The 19,379-nt window shown below is 41.5% G+C and overlaps 2 protein-coding genes across 2 annotated transcripts in view; both read right to left on the bottom strand.

Annotated features, from left to right (window-relative positions):
- slc8a2a (solute carrier family 8 member 2a) overlaps positions 1-12,754 on the bottom strand; it is a 42,268-nt gene extending 29,514 nt beyond the window's left edge. The window contains exon 1 of the mRNA XM_030745972.1: positions 12,623-12,754. The gene's annotated coding sequence lies outside the window, so the exon portion shown is untranslated. The remainder of the gene's footprint in view (positions 1-12,622) is intronic.
- Positions 12,755-14,101: 1,347 nt separating this feature from the next.
- Positions 14,102-19,009, bottom strand: nccrp1 (P1, F-box associated domain containing). Its single transcript, XM_030746468.1, has 6 exons — positions 18,777-19,009; positions 17,618-17,698; positions 16,595-16,691; positions 16,332-16,427; positions 14,529-14,667; positions 14,102-14,451 (listed from the first exon to the last, which is right to left on the bottom strand). The coding sequence occupies exons 1-6, from the start codon at positions 18,916-18,918 to the stop codon at positions 14,305-14,307; spliced, it is 702 nt and encodes a 233-aa protein (XP_030602328.1). The 5' UTR covers positions 18,919-19,009; the 3' UTR covers positions 14,102-14,304.
- Positions 19,010-19,379: the final 370 nt, after the last annotated feature.

Raw genomic sequence — 19,379 nt, 5'->3', positions numbered from 1 at the left:
CCGTGGGGTACTGTCAGATAAAGGGATGCTCATTCAGACATGTAGAGTGCTCAGGCATCAGGGTGAAGTAAAGATGAACAATTCAAACATTAATAATAGGAAATAAATTAAGTCTGACTTACAAGAGTAATGAAATTTCTTGGGTATCCAAAGTCTTCCTCACCACTGGCTATTCAGCTTTAATTCCAACAGTGCAGAGGATGACGTGCCTTTCTGGTGTGGCTTTGGACCGATCAGACTCAGAAACGATGAGGCAGATGGACGTGTTACTCATTCACCAATGGATTATCTTTTACTGGCAAGATAAGTACTTTGATCGTAGTGATAACAGAAACAAAAAGAAATGGTTCTAAAAATGCATCGAATAATAATCGCTCTTTTGTCTCAATTAAAAAGGAAACCAGACATTTCGTGCCTTGGCCCCATTTGAAATGCTCTCTGAAGTAGAGACCTGACACGGACACAAAGATCTTCCCATCACCGATCCATCACTGCAGGAAGAAACTGTGTTGCCCCAACAGCTCAAACATTAACCTATATGCAGATTGACAAAGATCAGCTTTCCAGGATGTAAGGTCTCTGCACGGGCAAACCAATCACACACCCTGTATCAGTTTCACATCAAGTCAATCACAGCCTATGTTTGCACACAGAACACACTCTTTACGCTCATCTTTATAGCATTTCTGCACCTTTCTAACAATTTCTACAGTAAACCACAAGATTTACTCACCTGCCATTCAAGAAAATATCAATATTAATAGCTCAAATTCACCAATAATAGCAAGCCAACACCTCTGTTCACAAGAACAGCTGTATTCACACCATTTTGTTTGGGTTTCTTTGGTTACTTTTTGTTTTAAACATACCTAATATCACAATTACCAATGCAAACACTGAGGCCACTGAAGCCAGTTCTTTCAGCTTCTGCTGACAGTGCTCCTTCTCTGTCTGTTTATCTAACGGCAGGTCATTTTATGTTACTGTAAATAAGTTGCTCGTGTCGAGAACAGCATCAGTCTGATATCAGTATCAGTGTAGTCAGAAGCTACTGTGTATAAACAATACACGTAACCTACACAAAAATATACTATATTGACAAAAGTATTCCCTCACTCATCCAAATCACTGAATCCAGGTGTTCCAGTCACTTCCACAGGTGTATAAAGCAGCACCTAGGCATGCAGACTGCTGCTACAAACATCAGTGAAAGAATGGGTCACTCTCAGGAGCTCAGTGAACTCCAGCGTGGTACCGTGATAGGATGATACCTGTGCAACAAGTCCAGTCACTGCTAAATATTCCACAGTCAGCTGTTAGTGGGATTATAACAAAGTGGAAGCGATTGGGAACGACAGCAACTCAGCCATGAAGTGGTAGGTCATGTAAAATCACAGAGTGGGGTCAGAGGATGCTGAGGGTCATAGTGCACAGAGGTCACCAACTTTCTGCAGAGTCAATCACTACAGACCTCCAACCTTCATGTGACCTTCAGATCAGCTCAATGCAAAGTGTTGATGCAGTGGTGTAAAGTGTTGATGCAGTGGTGTAAAGTGTTGATGCAGTGGTGTAAAGCACGCCGCCACTGGACTCTAGAGCAGTGGAGACGTGTTCTCTGGAGGGATGAATCACACTTCTCCATCTGCCAATCTGAGGGAGGAGTCTGGGTTTGGTGGTTGCCAGGGGAACGGTACCTGTCTGACCGCATTGTGTAAAGTTTGGTGGAGGAGGGGTTATGGTGTGGGGGTGTTTTTCAGGAGTTGGGCTCGGCCCCTTAGTTCCAGTCAAAGGAACTCTTAATGCTTCAGCATACCAAGATATTTGGAACAATTTGATGCTCCAACTGTGTGGGAACAGTTTGGGGATGGCCCCTTCCTGTTCCAACATGACTGCACACCAGTGCACAAAGCAGCTCCATAAAGACATGGATGAGCCAGTTTGGTGTGGAAGAACTTGACTGGCCTGCACAGAGTCCTGACCTCAGCCTGATGGAACACCTTTGGGATGGATTAGAGCGAAGACTGTGAGCCAGGCCTTCTCTCCAACATCAGTGTCTGACCTCACAGATGCTCCTCTAGAAGAATGGTCAGAAATTCCCATAAACACTCCTAAACCTGTGGAAAGACTTCTCAGAAGAGCTGAAGCTGTTCTAGCTGCAAAGGGCCCACATCATATTAAAGCCTCTGGATTAAAGATGGATGTTATTCAGGTTCATATGTGTGTGTGAAGACAGATGAGCAAATAGAGTGTATAACACATTTGTTTGTGATTAAACATCAAATTTTGTAAACCAAGTGCAGAGCCACTTCTCTGCTCTGTAGCCCATTTGAGACCTATAATAGAACAAGTCTGCCAGACCATATCATTACAGTTATATATGCTGTAGTACCATCGTGTGGAATATTACAACTCACTATACAGTAATAGACCCTTCAGAACCCTAATTATAATAATATGTATGAAGGTAATCCATAGTAACTACATAAGGTAGCTAAAGAGTGCACTAACCCACAGAGAAATGCTAATGCACACGATGAAGCGCATGGAGTACATGTTGTTAGCGCTTTCTACGTGATTTTTGCGTTAGAGGAAGGATGCAGCGCTCTGGGACATGTTGAATGCATCATATGTAAGTGTAAATCCTCTGGTTTTATATGCAAAAAGACTTATTGATCTATCACACGTGGTTTCAGTTTTACTGGCATTTAAAAGCAGTCGGCAGTCTTGACTGCCCACAGTCTGGCAGGTCACATGGATTTAATATCAGTAAAGTTATATAAATTGAGAGTATTTCAATATTTTTAAGCTTTGATCCACACAAAGTGGGATAAGTAGATAATCAGACCAAAACAAGACCTGGTGTTACAAGACCACAGGGTTTTATTATCATGTACCAATGAGACATATGATCCTCATTGATTTATGACAGAGCTTCTCATATGCATAAAGTCTACTATGTGAATCTAAAGTGTTCAAGGTTGTTGGATAGTTACTATGCTGATTTTGGAAGCATTTGGAAGGAAACACTAATGGAAGGCTCTCAAATGTATTTAAAAAAAAATTCTAAATTTAATCTGTGAAAAATATTAAAAACTTTTGGACTACAACTCAAAACCATTGCAGTATTCAGTCTTGGATTTGGGAAGCATATACTCCCATTACAGCACCAAAAGAAATGTTCAAGTTACACAAAAATCAAAGCAGTTAGACTGTCTCAGTGTTTCTCTCCCCCTTTTCTCTTGAAGTGAAGAAAGGAAAGGGATATGTCCCTTTAATAAGTAACTCAGGGCTTTGGCTTGCTCCTGCGGGCCTGTCAATGAACCAGATAAATCAGAGAGTAAGACGATCTAATAATAATGATAATAATAAAAATTATCTAACCACACGGACAGACATGCAGACAGAGACTGAGCCGAACCAGTGATGTGGCATTAAAATCATCTTGTGGAGGTTTCACTGTAAACATTTCTCACTTTTTACCAATGTTGGACTGTGTGTGTCTCGACTAGAGTGTCAGTTTGGAAGAACATTTTCTATGTTTAATCAAACAGAAACATCACCTTTTACTCAGTTATGCAATTAACTCTTAAATCTTTCAAAACCAAGAAAAGCAGTTAAGGGCTGTGGTAACTGCAAGTCCTAAAGAGCCTGTGGAAAGCAGACTGAGGTTTGTTAAAGAATCATCCAGTTAAGTTGTTTCCACTGCATCAAATTTTCCAGAGCAGCCTCTGCAAATGTTTAAGCCAGTTTAAAACATGTCACAAACACATTTAGTTACGTTGGTCACTGAGTACAGGGCTGCAGTAAAGAATGCACATCAAGTTTTGACAGACTGAAGAAGCAAAAGGTAGCAGGAGGATGAAGATATCAGAAAAACAAAAATTTCTTATTTTTCTTTTTTTTAAAAGAAGGATCTGTCTCTTCATCTGTGACTTCAGCTATTGTGATCCTGGGACTAGTGAGCAGAAATGCATAAGATCCTCAGTCTAAATGCCAGCAGGGGAAAAGATGGCTCAGGCGTTAATACGCTAATGTGCAAAAGTCTTGAGCCACCTCTCAATTCCTTAGATTTTACAAAGAAAATGGGACATAGGTGCAGCAATGGAATGAAATGTGCCCACATAAATGGAAATACAGTTCATAAGGCAAAAACAGTCTACAGTTCTAACAGTACAGTACAGTTCTAACGAGCCTGAAAGTCAATATTTGGTATGACCACCTGTATTTTTCAGCACAGCCTGACCTCTTTTATGCAAGCCTTCTTGTAATTTCTCTAAGCAGTCATCAGGAAGAGTTCTCCAGGCTTCCTGAAGGACATTCCAAAGCTCTTCTTTGGATGTTGGCTGCCTTTGGCTTCATTAACATGATCCAACACTGCTTCTCTAATGTTGAGGTCCAGCTTCTGGAGAGGTCGATCCATGACTTAGTGTTCCATTGTGTGTTTTTCTGTCCATGTATGCTTTCACTGCATTGGCAGTATGTTTGGGATGATTGTCAAGCTGAAAAATGAAGCTGTTGCTGACCAGATCCTTTCCAGATGGTATCAAAATCTGATGGTTCTTTTCTGTGTTCATAATTCCATCAGTTCTTACAAAAGCTCCGCACCTGCAGTCCCAAACCATGACAGGGCCTCCGTTGTGTTTTACAGATGACTGTAGGTACTCACTGTTGCACCTCTCCCCTGACTGAAGGGTGTGATGTATTCCCAGATATAATGACATTCCTTCCAGATACTGCTCATCTGCTGTATGTAGTTTTTACACCAGCCATTTATTCTTTCATCCTCCACTTGTCCAGTTTCCTCAATTTTTTTTAAGGACACACTGCACACCATTCCAAGATATGCCAAATCTTTTAGATAATAGCTCTTTGGGAATCATCTTGCAAAACTACTATTTTATCCCTGTCAAACTGTGCAATCCTTGGCATTTTTCATAGAGTCAATCAAAGAATTGGGAACAAAGTGTGCTAGCAATAAAGTGCCTAAAGATACCATTTAAAATGGGGTCTTAATTACCTGTTATATGTACACAGTGCACACAATATTGGATTGTCCCTTGAGTTAGGTGCCTTTTTTATGTTTTAATGATTCATAGTTCCATGCTGGGTGGCTTAACAAACAAAAAACGTTCTTTTGAAAATGTAAAGGTACACGGACGGGACTGAAAATGAGTCGGAAAAGAAAAAACAAACAAAAACAGCCAACAGAGAAAAACTTTCAGGAACCCTGGAGAACTATTGCTCAAGACCACTTAAAAAAGTCACAAGAAAGTTGGCTCTTTGGAAGCAAAATACAAAGAAATGATTGATGACTCAAGACTTTTTGTTTTGTAAAATGATTCCTATTTTATCCATCCTGGTTGTAATGTTCAGTACTGTAACACGGCCAAAGGAGTCAGTCAGTTCTACAAGAGTCATGTAGACAAAGTTAAACTTCTACACCAGCAGGTTTCTCTTACAAAGCTTTACCATATCTTTGCTGTAAATATACACACTTAGGGTATAAATTAACTACACAGTCTCAATCAGTACCCCTGAGGAATTAATTGTTTTCTGAGAAGTTCATGTGCACGCAGCAGGAGAAAGATAACCCAACTCTGCTGCACCGCCTCTGTTCCCTCCAAGTCCACCGGGTCAAAATTATCATCAATCTGGACGGCAGCAGTGCAAGCTCGGCTGAGCACGAGGTTTAGTTTACAACATGGCGGGCACGCTGCCAGGCTGTTCAGGTCCTCAGGTATGGTGATCTACTTTCAACCACCACTCAGCTCCTTGTCTAACCTGTTTATATACAGTTCTATGATCAATTAATACTGGCTACATAACATCCAAATCATTTCTCAATCAATATTATTTTGGAATATTTTTTATTAGATATACTCGTATACTCGTGCAGTATTTGGGCAGTGGACATTCTCTGAAAGACAAGTCAGTGAAGATGTCGTTCTGTTGGTGGTTTTAAGGCAAACTGAAGCATTTGCTAAAATGTACTCTAATTTTTTGGTTTTGCCTTGTAGCCAGATGCTCCCGCTTTGTCGAACTCAGGCTTGAAGTTGGCATGCCGTATGGCAGCTGTGGCTCAGGAGGGTGTGTCAGCTACCAATCAGAAGGTTGGTGGTTTGCTTCCTGGCTCCTCCAGTCTCCATGTCAAAGTGTCCTTGGGCACGATACCCCTGATGCATGCAAATGTTAATCACTTAGGTATAGAATAAATGAGTGTGTGTGTGATTGGGTGAATGAGGCTTGTAGTAAAGAGAGCTTTGACTGCTCAGTTAAAGTAGAAACACGTTATATAAGTACCAGTCCATTTACTGTTTGTAATTATACTCAAAATGTAGGTTTAATAATGCAAAATGTAATAAATTACACATTTAACTTGAGAACAAGAATTAAGGATGTTTTGAATGCGATATATAGATGTGGTTGAAAGCTTCCATACACCATCATGGAGAGATTAGGCTAACGTGATTACACATTTTCTGAGATAACTTTCAAGCACAAAAGGCCAAACCTTTGCACGGGCCTCTTAAATAGTGTTTTTTTTTATTCTTACAGGAATGTACTTTTAAAGCAGAGTAAAGCATCACGACCATTAAACTTCTGGGATATTGATCTGGTCAGTTAAGTATTGGAGGGGGTTGTAATTCAGTTTCAGCTGCTTTGGTGTTAATGAAATTACCAACAGGTGCACTAGAGGGACAACAACGAGACACCCCCAAAAACAGGAATGGACAGGGCCGTAACCCGTCAGCAGGACCAGTATCGGCTCCTTTTTGTGAGGAGGAACAAGATGAGCACCGCCGCAGCTACAAAATGACCTCCAGCAGCCACTGGTGTGAATTTCTGATCAAACAATCAGAAACAGACTTCATCATGAGGGTCTGCCGATGTCATCTAACGAGCCCTGTGCTGACTGCCCGGCCCCGTGGAGCCCGACGGGCCTTTTGCCATAGAAAAGAAAACATAACCCCCCCCAAATAAAATAAATACAACTGATGCACAAGTTTAGAGTTTTCTGAAATCAAGATGGTAAAAAGTATGCATCTAGCATACCTCGTAAAATGTCTTTTAGCAAGTTGCACTCTGACCAGATGCTTTGAGTCAAACATCGTGACATCAGCCTGATATTTGACCACTTTTCTTGGCAGAATTACTACAGATCAATTCAATTTGTTACTTGTTACTTTTTTTGACAGGATTGAGTACAGGACTTTTTAAACGCCGTCCCTAAGACTTAATATTACTTTGCTTTATCAATTAAAAACCAGTTCTGATGTGTCTGGGGTCATTCTCTTGGTGGAACAAACCTTCCAGCTGATGGTTTCAGGATATACTGAAGACTCTTCCTTCTTCATTATTCCATCCACTTCTATTGGCAATAGAATCACAACAACATACTGATGCAATTTGCAGGTTAAATTTTTCTCTAATTTCATGTACAACATTTCTTGGAAATTAATGATTGAAAAGGTATGATGTTATACAATATTCTATGTGATACATAAAAATACTCAGATGAATAAGTGTGGGATTAAACCAGGGCTCTTTTTTACCCAGCAGCATGTCACATGTAGTATGACATGAGATGAAATCCATCCAGAACACCATATTTCCAATACGCAATCTTCCCATTCAAAGTAAGCGCTGCACACATATTTTTCAAAGAGAGCAGTGAAACTGCTTCATCAGAGCACCGAGGGAGCAGCCAAAGAGGACTCCCCAAGTTCCCCATTTCACTCAGTTTTAGTCTTTATGGCTCACATTTAGAGGGAAAAAAATCACTTGGCCTTAAAACTTCCCTTCAGATTCTACAAACTTCAGCTGAGCTTCAAGGTACTGGCTTTGGAGCAGGAGCGTCTTTTTTGGATGGAAGTTATATGAAACAATCTAGACAGTGACATTGATGTTCTAGCAGGAAGTGTGGGCCTACCACACTTCCTGGGTTTTCTTGGGCTGTCCATCCATCCAGCCATCCATCCTCATAATAAATTCAATTTAAGGTCACAGCGGGGTTGGAGCTGCCATGGTGAGAGGCGAGGTACACCCTGGACAAGTTGTCAGTGTGTCAGTTTAAAACTTTTTGATGAAGTTTATAGTTCAGGCTGGATCAGTTGATCCTGAACCCTCCCTTAGTTACACTGCCATGAAGACTGAGTGTCTTCATTCACCTCTTTTCACTCTCTCTGTGTTTATACCCCACTCTGCATTTAATCATTAGTTATTATTAATCTCTGTCTCTCTTCCACAGTGTGCCTTTTGTCCTGTCTCTCTCCCCCCTCAGCAGATGACCCCCCCTCCCTGAGCCTGGTTCTGCTGGAGGTTTCTTCCTGTTAAAAGGACGTTTTTCCTTCCCACTGTCACCAAGTGCTTTAGACTGTGGGAGGAAGCCAGAGTTCTCTGGAGAGAACCCACAGACAGGCCTGGGCCAGGTGGTGGAGTCGAACCTAAGAATTAGCACTGTTGTTGTGAGGCAACAGTGCTCCCCACTGTGCTGCCTGTGTCTCATCACCGTTTGGGCCGTTTTCCTCTCAGCTGACAGTTTGGATCTCTTTTTTAAGACCTTGGCAACATGGCTACACTTTCCAACAGCTTTTACTGTTTGAACTTATTGAGTAACGTTTTAACAGACTTTTGTGACTCGCGTCAGTCTGTCATCTTCTCAGAACTGCACTGTGTCTACTCTGTGTTGCTCAGTCCAACAAATGCTGTCACAGAAACCTTTATGTTGGCACAAATAAGCACACTTCTGTGGTCAGTCATGATGACTAAAACGAAGAGGTCTTGATAAGTTTGAAAACATATTTTGAACTTTAAGCAATGAAGTGAGTGTATGTATACTTTAAATCTGTATGTGTAACTTACACTTTAGTAAAAAAAGAAAAAAACCAACAAGCGTGACTTTGGTGCATCTTTTTTTCCACAGCCCCAGAAAAAGGGCAGTTCATAAAAAATCACTGAAAGTCCAATATTGCCTCAATATTCCTGTCAATGATGATTACATATAAACTTTAGCATCCAGACAGGAACATAATAGGCATGAATTATGTGAATTATAACAAATTAAAATTGATCTGCAACACTATCACAATGATTCTGATCATTGTAACACTGACACTGTCTCTCTTCCTCTCAAATCAGACAAACTTCATTTGACATCGCTAAGACATTTTAGTCTGTTGTCTGTCGCTCGAGTCATTGTGCCTCTGCTAACAAAAACCAAACAGAACAAGTAGACAGTTCCTTTTCCTGTGACTTCTCCATGTGCACCACACTGTATAAAAAAAAAGGGCTAGGTGGACAGAGAGAGGCCGCATGGGGCCGGAGGTGAGGCAGACAGAAAGAAGGTCGGGAGACAAGCGGCTGACAGCCAGGCAGACAGCAGCTCCTGAGGTTTCCATTACCTGAGACAGCCTGCTCAGCCACTGGTGGCCCTGTCACCTTAGAAGGAAACGCATTCTCAACTTCAGTATGAACCCAGACAGGGACACCTATTATGCAATATTCAAGAAACTGTCACAAACATAAACAGCAGACTGAATATACAAATACATACTGATACAGACTGTCAGCACCGTCACCCTGTAAGCCATCTCTAGTCTTTTTCCTCTTTTGATGTAATTAATTTGGGAGAGGATCTCTACTTATTACCCAGTCTAAGTGAATGTGTTACTTCTAATGTTCATTAACTGGGTGATATCACGCAGCCACCTGAAGAATGACGGAGATAATGGGAATGGAAAGACGATGGAAACTACTAACTCATTTGTGTTTGAAAGGTGACTTTGATCCTTCGCTGTTAACATATTAATTCAGGGCAACAGCCTAGTTCAACAAAACATTAGCAAAATGTGCAGAGGCAGCCAGCAGGCCAGCAAACACAATAGAGCAGAGTCAATGAAAACAAAACAGGCCCCCATAGGCACCAACTCTCCTTTCCCCCATCAATCACATGCACTCACAGACTGTAAATACTACACATTACAGCACGTACAGCCCTGTGATGTGAAGCTAAACAAGCTCCAAGTAAAGAGAAATGATGCACTTGTGATCCTAGTTTATGTGACAGGTGTTTGGCACTTATTGTTGCACTATGCATCGATCTGCACTTTAACAAGGTGAGACAATCTAATTCACTCAGGGTTAAGAAGTGCCATCCATATGAGCTGGCTTCCCTTAATCCCATAAATCAAAAGGAAGTAAAACTACACAGTTTTACCACCTAATCACAGGGAAACATGAGAGGAATGTAAGGTGAAGTAGAGCCAGTTGTCCCTCGGCACCCATGAATGGCGCACATATGGGTGGCTGCATCTAATTCTGCCGCATTGGTTTACGTGAGCGTTCGCATACATGTGAGTGTAAAGGAAGGAGGTTGCATTTCAGGATAAGTGTCAGTGAGCTTTAGTGGTAGACTGCTTAGATTTGCCTCCTGAACCCCCTGCACATATTGTCTTCCCTGTGCTTAGATATCACAGGCAAACAAGACAGTAACTGTATATCTGCAAACAGCATGAAAACAAGGCTGTAAATAATATTACTTAAAAATATATAGATTTATCCACCATTTGAAAAGACTATAGAATTTACATAATTTCACAAAGACAGCCGTACCCAGTGGCAGTGGTCAAAAGATACTGAAGTTACACTTACACACAAGATAATAGGAAATATAAGAAACATCTCACAACACAGCAGCCAACCCAAAACCCTGAGAATTAATGTGAGCAGTTATTTTAAAGAATTATCGATTTAACCTATGACATAAACACTGCACGAGAACCATCATCAGTCAAATGTGATGAAAACTATTTAAAACACTTGCAGACTTTACACTAACTTAAAGTTTTAGAAACCTTTTCCCCCTGCAGGTTATACTTCTACCACCATCTCCACTAATGCTGAATTCTCCCATAGATTTCACTTCAGGATTATTTTACTGCTGTCTCTCCCTCTTTATAATACACTACATGAACAAAAGTATTGGGCCACACCTCTTTTTTTCATCCCACAGGTGTATAAAATCAAGCACCTAGCCACACAGTCTGCCTTTCCAAACCCTGAAAGGATGGGTCTGAAGAGTTCACTGGGTTTGAGTGTGGTGCGGTAACAGCATGTCCCTGTTCCAACAAGTCAGCTCATGAAATTTCTTTGTTCCTAGATGTTCATGATCAACTGTAAGTTGTGTTACTGCAGGTCACCGAGTGCTGAGGTCATAAAGTTGCCTACGCTGTGCTGATTCAGTACCTGCAGAGCTCCAAAGCTCCCCCAGCATTAACATCAGCATAAGAACTGTGCACCAGGAACTTCATGGCATCCTTTCCATGGTCAGGCGGCTCCTGCAGGTGTAACCTGTAGGTAGCTCAGTACTTTTGTCCCCACAGTGAGTCTCTAAACCCACTGATTGTGAAGCTAACACCAATGATTAAAATAAGGATTTTGAGAGTAACATGTTGAGGATGTTTTTGCTTCAGCAGTTTGTGTAGGAAAACAAAGAAATCTACCTTATATATCTATATGTCGCCCCTGAGAAAATAATCATATCAATCTGTTGAGCTGCTCAATGACAATAATTTTTAAATGCATTTGAATCTCCACAGACATTGCCATGATAATGTTTAATGGTCTCAAATACTCCCTAAGTGTGATATCTAACATTTCTGTGTCCCTAAAATAGCCCAAAGTTCACGGGGATGGATTTAAACACTGCGACACAATGTAAGCAGGAGAACACAAACAAAGAGTAAATGAGTTACCGTAGTGCTTTTCTGGATCCTCATCTGAAAAGTGATATAAGTGATATTGTCTGTGTAAGCAAATATAATGAACCAGCACTGGGGATGTATCTGCAGTCAACGCCTCCTGTCTCACACATCAGCAACTCGTAACAGGCCGTGCAGGCAGGGCTGCGGTGGACACAAGAGACGGGTGAGTGGGGATACTGTGGAGCCACTGCCAATCTGCTAAATGAACAATGTTTATCTGCCAGTTAAATGTCAGCTCTGAAGTTCAGCACTTATCAGAAGAAAATGTCAGAGATGAAGCCGGGCAATCTTTCTGAATGACATAAATAAAACCCTCCGAATAACACGCACACACTCTCCAGACATCCTGGAGCAGTGAGGGGATGAAGCAGGTTCTAATATGAACTATAATGCTCATGTGGTGCAGCTGTTGCGGATAGATTTCGTTTTCAAGCACTGATCAAATATTTGCTTGTAGCTGCCAGTGATGATCCACATATATGATTTTTCCAGTTGTAATGCTGTGCTGAAAAACGACGTATATAATGCAAATATAAGATATAGTAGAGACACTTCTTTATCCCACCTTTACGGTTTTCAGTCTCCTTTTTACTGGCCGAATACCTTTATTTCCCCTCCAAACCTTCTCCTGTTGGCAGGATTCACTCAAGACTGCTTTTAAATTTAAAAAGTCCCAGGCACATTTTAACTTTTTTCCTTGAATAGAAAAAAGTAATAATTCACTGCTGGGTGACAGTATAACCACTTAATTTAAGTCATTATGGTTTTCAGAGCTATTTATATATCAGAACCGGTACATGGGTCAGAGGGCGTAGCCTCAGGCTGGCTGCCCGCACCATCATCCCCTTCCTCCGGCTTACCTTCTGCTTTATGGGACGGCTCCACCGCAGGCTGCCCTTGCTCCAGGAAGTCTAGAAATACGCGGCCTGGTCAAACTTTCCCCGCGCCGACACTCGGCTGAACTCTACAGTGAACTTCCTCCGTTACTCACATCGTGGCTGACTAACGGAGGAGGGGATGCTGCGGGCGCACGCGGCTCTGACGTGCTGCCTTCAGGGTCTCCTACCGAGTTCGTGTTTTGGACATCGTACGCTTGTAAAGTCGATCAAAAATCAAAAGTATTGTGACTGGAAATAATTATATCAGTCACGTGGTTAGCATTATGTACTGGTTGAGCTCTGACGTCACACTGATCTCGTTAACGCTGTTTGTTAATATCATCATTTCTGATGATATAAACAGCTTAAGCGGAGTAAAATGCGCAGCTGCAAAGTTAATGTTACCGTGTCCTCCTGGCACAAGCACAACTCGGGGCTGAAAACGGCTCTAGTAGCTTTGCTATTTTTTACTTCTTTGTCCCACAAAGGTGACTTAATATTTATTAAAATGCACAGAGCTCTTTGTAATATGCAAATATATCTGTCATTACCTCCAATCAGAGTGGAAACTGAAAAGGCTATTAAGAGTAGAGTACAGTCACATTTTGTTTGCTTTATGTAACCATTATACAAAGACAATATACCCATTTAGATACAAACTGAGTAGTTCAGTAGCAGGGTACTTAGGACAGGTATGGAGGAGGAGTTATGTCCAACACATATTTATGATGTTCAAGTCTTTGTAAAGAGGCACAACATGAACATGATTTACTATTCAGAAATTACTAATTCATCTTACATACATTGGCTTTATTATTAATGAATGACATGTTTTTAGAACATTTTGGCTTGCTTGTCCTCGTACCTGTCCCAGCCCGAGACATCCTAAAATTGGATAAGTAGTTATGAAAGTGATGGCTGACATTAGTTACAATTAAACCCCTTTTTATAAATGATAACTTTTACAAAAGTGGTACCTTAAACATAAAAAATATTTGGAAACATTGCATGTTGGGAAAAGAATCCACAACAAAACCTGCCATAAACAGGTTTCATAAATTCATCAAGAAGTTCATGAAAATGTCCTGATAGACTAAAAAACTGTGAGTGCATGGTTGGTGTTACACACTGCTTATGTATTCCATAAACATGCTAAATAGACTGGTTCTTATAATTATCTACTCTGAGCACTCAGAGTGCTTTATACAACATGCCTCATTCACTCACTCACTCACTCACACACACACACACACACACACACACTCTGACGGTTGCATCGGGAGCAACTTAGTTTCAGTATCTTGCCCAAGGATACTTTGGCATGCAGACTGGATCAACCAGGAATTGAACCACCAACCTTCCAATTAGTAGGTGACCTGCTCTACCTCCTGAGCTACAGCCACCCCAACAGACAGATATAAGCCAAAGGCATGAATACTCGAAAGACATAATCATCCCTCAAACAAGAAAACTGCACGTTTTATTATTGCATCATACCAGGTTCTTCAGAGCAAACCATGAATTACACCTCCACCCCCCCAAAAAATAATTGTCATAGCAAAAATATTGATGATTGTACATTTTATTATAGTACTTTGATGGTAGCAAGTGTGAAAGCAGTTCAGTGCTGCTGAAGCTGGCAGTGAGTGCAGGATAGATTCAGCCTATGGGCGGCTTTTGGCTGATCTTACAGTCACGGAGCTGCCAGTGAAGCGTGTTTGGTGGAACCCGTTTAGGAAGCTGTTCTTTAGCCGGTGCACGAAGTGGACATATCTCACCCCGCGTCCATAACCAGAGAACACATGCGACACCTGCAGGCCAACACACATGCACACATCAAAAAGCTGCAACACAGGTAACTGTAGCAGCAACGCGATCAGAATCTCACCTCCTTCCAGTTGTGTGAGTAAGTCTCGCGCTGCTCGGTGGGGTTGACCGCGTGCTCGGAGATCACTGTGCTTTTGTCTGCACCCAGTAACTTCACACACAGCTGGTAGATCGAGTCATGCAGCTGACTCTCCTCATACCTGACAAAACGACAGATTTTCCTCATAACTTCAAGTTATCTGAGTAAAGATCTGAGAAAAAAAAATAGGTTCTCTGTGGTCATAAAGGGATGGACATGGTCAGCAACACTCAGGGAGGCTCTGGCATTTAAACGATGTTCAGTTGAAAGTAAGGGGCCCCGAAGAGTGCCAAGGAAATATCCCACCCCACCACCCACCTGAACCATTGATACAAGGCAGGATAGATCCATGCTTTCATGTTGTTCATGCCAAACTCTATCATTCAAACATTGCTGAAAGCAAGACTCATCAGACCATGCAACATTTCTCCAATCTCTACTGTGCAATTTTGATGAGCCCATTCAAACTGTAGCCTCTGCTGTCTTCATAACAGCCCGAAGCAATCTGGCCATTCTCCTCTGACCTCTGACATCAGCCACCCACTGGATGTTTTCTCTCTTTCTTGGACCGAGCTCTGTAAACCCACAGATCACCGTTCAAAGTTACTTAAATCACCTTTCTTCCCCAATCTGTGGTTCATTTGGAATGCACTGATTTACTGCCATGTTAGATATTTGAACTGCCGAGACGTTCAACGGGTGGACCTAACAAAGCGGCCGGCTTGAGCTGATGTAAGACAGAAACAATCAATACTGATTTTTACTGCCCCCTATAGGCAGAATGGAGTAACTCTGGTGACGTGAAAAGGAGGTTAAAGTTTCTAATAGGTGTATTTATCAGTAAATTTGTGTACCAGTACTATTTATACTGACGTCAATTTAATAAATATTCCATTTACATTTTTCATGTTGGAAGCCACTAACCGTAACCACAACAAATCACATGAACCTCACTGGACTCAGAATGTAATGCTACTATGCTGAGATACATGCCATTAACAGGAGTGGCCCTCCAATCTCACTCTACATTCTGTATAATGACAATAAAGCATTCTATTCTATTCTATTCTATTCTATGTTCTAACCACCACAGTCAGCTGCTTATACTGTATACACACATGGAGGTTTGTGTCGACTAAGGACGGTGTCCTCTCCCAAGTCCTTAACGGACCAATAAGCACGCACTAGCAGAACTCCAGCGTTTTATGAGCAAAGTCAGCTTCCTTGTAGGAAAAACTAAATGGACAATAAGCGTCATTTTATTACAGAAAAATAATGTGTGTCCTTTTTGTTTAGAAGCAGGTGTGCATCTTTATCTCAGCTGTTTAGTTCCATTCATTTTAGCTTGCAAGCGCCCTCTGCTGTGTGCCTGACTGAACTGCAGGCTTTTTTGGAGAATGGGATGAGGAGGTAAAGGCTCTGCTTGATTGGCTCTGGTTTAATGCTCCTGTTTAGCTTGTTTGTCATTTCTCTGAAACAAATAATTTTTATCTGATAAATAACATTGTTTAAAAGATAATATGATATCAGCTGCAGCATAATTAATCTCTTCATTTTCTCTATAAATTTAAACAGCAAGAATAGGCTGTATCAATCCATTTCAATTATAGGAAAACAGCAGAAATTGGTCATGACAAGAGGCTGTAAGGATTTTATGTACAGTTACTTCGTGTTCCTGCATTATTGCAGCTGACTGGGCCAAATGTACACAATGTAAGAGAAAAACCTGAGTGTATTCAAACACTGGGGTGTGTTCGGGGATGGAGGTGGAATGGAACTACCCACCAGTCTTGGATGGCAATTTCAGGCTGAAAATCATCCAGCAGCTCCTCCCACAGTCCTTCTGCCTTCAGGTCCACGATCTGCTCCATGGTGAACCAGCTGGGGACAGCAGCACAGGCAAGAGTCAAACTTACTGCAACCTGACCGTAATTACACAACTAGACGTTATGTGACAACACTTTAAATGTAATTGTGCAAGTTTCCTTCCTGGTAGTCCCTGTTACAGCCAGCTTCATGGTTAAGGTCTGATCCCCAGTAACACCTACCTATACTGAGGCAGTGCACATATCACAACACCTTGAGGAATGCCACTTGTATCATAGGGCAGGACTTCAGCATTTGTGGTCCAGCCGGTGAAGTCGCCTGGGCATTCAGAGATTAGTTAAGCTTCATAAACACACATTCATTTTAGACAAACTTGCAGATCCTGCCTGTCTCTCACTGGGCTGTGCAATTAATCCAATTTTGATTCTGATGTTCGCGCCAAATGATGACAAAAACAGTGTAATCAACAGAAAACAATTATTATTAAAATGATTTTGTCACATGACGCTCCGTATACTCTTACTGCGGATTGATGCTGCAGCGCTGAGTCTTTGTGGGGCCTACGGTGTAACCTACTGTTTGCTCTGGGCTGTAACGGCCCGGCCTGACTGCAATCAGGGAGCAGAGAATTAGCAAGGGACGGCAGGGAGATGTCCCCACCGATATTTGCTCTGTGGGTGTAACTAGCACCACACCGGAGCCCGCTTCATCACCGAAAATCCCAGAAACCAATTCGACTCACATCCCTACCGATGTTAATACCACAGCTTTTGAATACATGTGTCAGCATGTTGTGGCACTAAAATGTGAGCAAATTTATTTGGTCTAAATAACATGGTCCTATTTCTTCCTAATATTTGTGATAACTGGCATTTCTTTTCTATTTATTTATCCATTTATTTATTTAGATGTCATTCTAGCTGTGAGGCAGCAGTGCTAACCACCACCCCACCGTGCTGCCCTATTTATTTATTAGTTCTTTAATTTATAATGTATCTATGCTGCAATTTATTTATGTTTTGATGTTTTTATATTCTTTATTTTATTTTCAATGTAAAATTTATTTATTTTCAGGAGATTGTAGAGGAGTTATTGAGTGTTCTTTAAGAGCAATAAATATGGTGTGTTTACACCATATTACTCCATACAGTGAGTAATCCTGTTAAATAATCATGATTTCAATACTGACCAAAATGATCGGGATTATGATTTTTCTCCATAATCGAGCAGCCCTAGTCTCTCACCTTCAGGCTGAAATCGTGGCGGTCCGCGGTCAGGCACAGCGGGCAGGTCGGGCTCAGGTGGTGGGACGTCTGTACTCAACCCTGTGTAGGAAACCAGAAGACTGCTCTCACCACTGTAATCCCAGCATAAACATCTCAAAGCCAAAGAATTGATCTTTCTGACAGTCACTGGGTGTGCCTCTGTGAAAATACCCCATTAGTCAGCAGCTGCTCCGCGGGCTGAGACACACCTGTTTGCAGTTTTCACATGTAAACCAGTTCATCTGTTTTACTTCTTTAAAAAAACTTACTCCACTGTTTCAATGCCAGTGCAGTTTAAAATCACTGAAACCTGTTAAATACCACTGGATTCATTTACTGAGTTTTAATAAAGCCTGACGGATACTGCATTTTTGAGATCAATGCAGTTAGTCTTAGAAAAATCCAATATAAATACACTGGCTGATATCCATTTATATACATATCATAGTGTTTTCAGCTAGCAGGAGGAGCACAGCTCATAGCTGGAAACATATCTGCAGAACGATTTTTGTTTTGTCTGCATATGAAATTGAATGCAGCTTCAGTTTCTGATGTTTGTCTCCATCTGCATAAATGCTGGTTCTAACTGTGCTAAAACTTAATCACACCACTGAGTTAGACTGGAAGCTCGAGCTGACGGAGTTGTGTGTTCATTCATTTGTCAGCGATGTATTTCACAAATTGTGCACTGACGCAATTTCTACACACAAAGCACCGTTTTCTGCAAAACTATCTCCAGAGGTCAGCCTCACAGGGTCACACTGATCTTTGTGACAGGCCAGCATCTGCTAGGACATCATGTTGCTTGGACTCTTGGACTCCAGAGGAGACTCATGAGTCAGACTGCACAAAGGTGCTCACTGCTTCACTAAAAGACGTTTCTAAGGAAGTCTGCGCCTCTTTATTGCACAATTACCAAAGACGGTGAACTGTATTTGTAACGCTGAGGTTAGTCGGGAATAAAAGCGGAACTTTTGAAGCTAACTAAAATGAGTCAGCGCTGAATCTGTACAACAAAACTCTGGCCCACATCTGCAATCCAAACTTTCTGCGGTTCATATAAACCGTGTATGGCTCCGTCCTGTGAATCAGCGCTACACAGAAAACCAGTGGAGTAACTTCAGTAACAGTCTGGTACCGTACGGCGCCGGGTTCTTCAGCAAATTTCTTCCCAGGGGTCTGGCTTCATACACGGACTTCCAGTCCAGGCCGTCGGGCATCGGTGCGCCCCGCAGGCTCCACTCTTCCTCACACTTCTTCTTCCACTCAGCGGCAGACATGGCGCAAACACCTGCGAGTGCGTCCCGGACGAAGTAGGAAGTCGAAATGTCCTGTGCGGCGTTCCGGACGCCTCGGAGCTCGGGAGTGACGTCACTCCCGTGGTTAGCGCGTTCCAGTTGTCGTTAAAGCGATACAACAGCAAATAGGGATCACTAACAATACAACACAACATTCGTTTTCTTGCGCTTAAAAACTCCGCTGCAGCGCATTCACGGACAGAGACGTGTCGGTGCTTATTTAGCGAGTCACAAATACACAACAGTGTAAACAAGTTTACACTTTTACTGCTGTTTCAGTTTCTGAGTACGAAATATTATAGACATATATATAGACATATATATAGACATATATATATATATATATATATATATATATATATATATATATATATATATATATATATATATATATATATATATATATATATATATATATATATATATATATATATATGTCTATG

The sequence above is a fragment of the Archocentrus centrarchus genome, chromosome 14, assembly GCF_007364275.1.
Source record: "Archocentrus centrarchus isolate MPI-CPG fArcCen1 chromosome 14, fArcCen1, whole genome shotgun sequence".
Classification (NCBI taxonomy): Eukaryota; Metazoa; Chordata; class Actinopteri; order Cichliformes; family Cichlidae; genus Archocentrus; species Archocentrus centrarchus.
Note: the sequence above shows the minus strand (reverse complement) of the source record. Positions and strands in the feature narration are given on the sequence as shown.

What these genes read in the sequence shown, in the direction of transcription:
- nccrp1 (XM_030746468.1), bottom strand. Translation starts at nt 18,918, where the DNA reads ATGTCTGCCGCTGAGTGGAAGAAGAAGTGTGAGGAAGAGTGGAGCCTG. An exon ending in GAAATTGCCATCCAAGACTG is followed by an intron (nt 14,668 to 16,331) that starts GTGGGTAGTTCC and finishes TCGTTTTGTCAG; the next exon opens with GTATGAGGAGAGTCAGCTGC. An exon ending in ACTCACACAACTGGAAGGAG is followed by an intron (nt 14,452 to 14,528) that starts GTGAGATTCTGA and finishes GTTGGCCTGCAG; the next exon opens with GTGTCGCATGTGTTCTCTGG.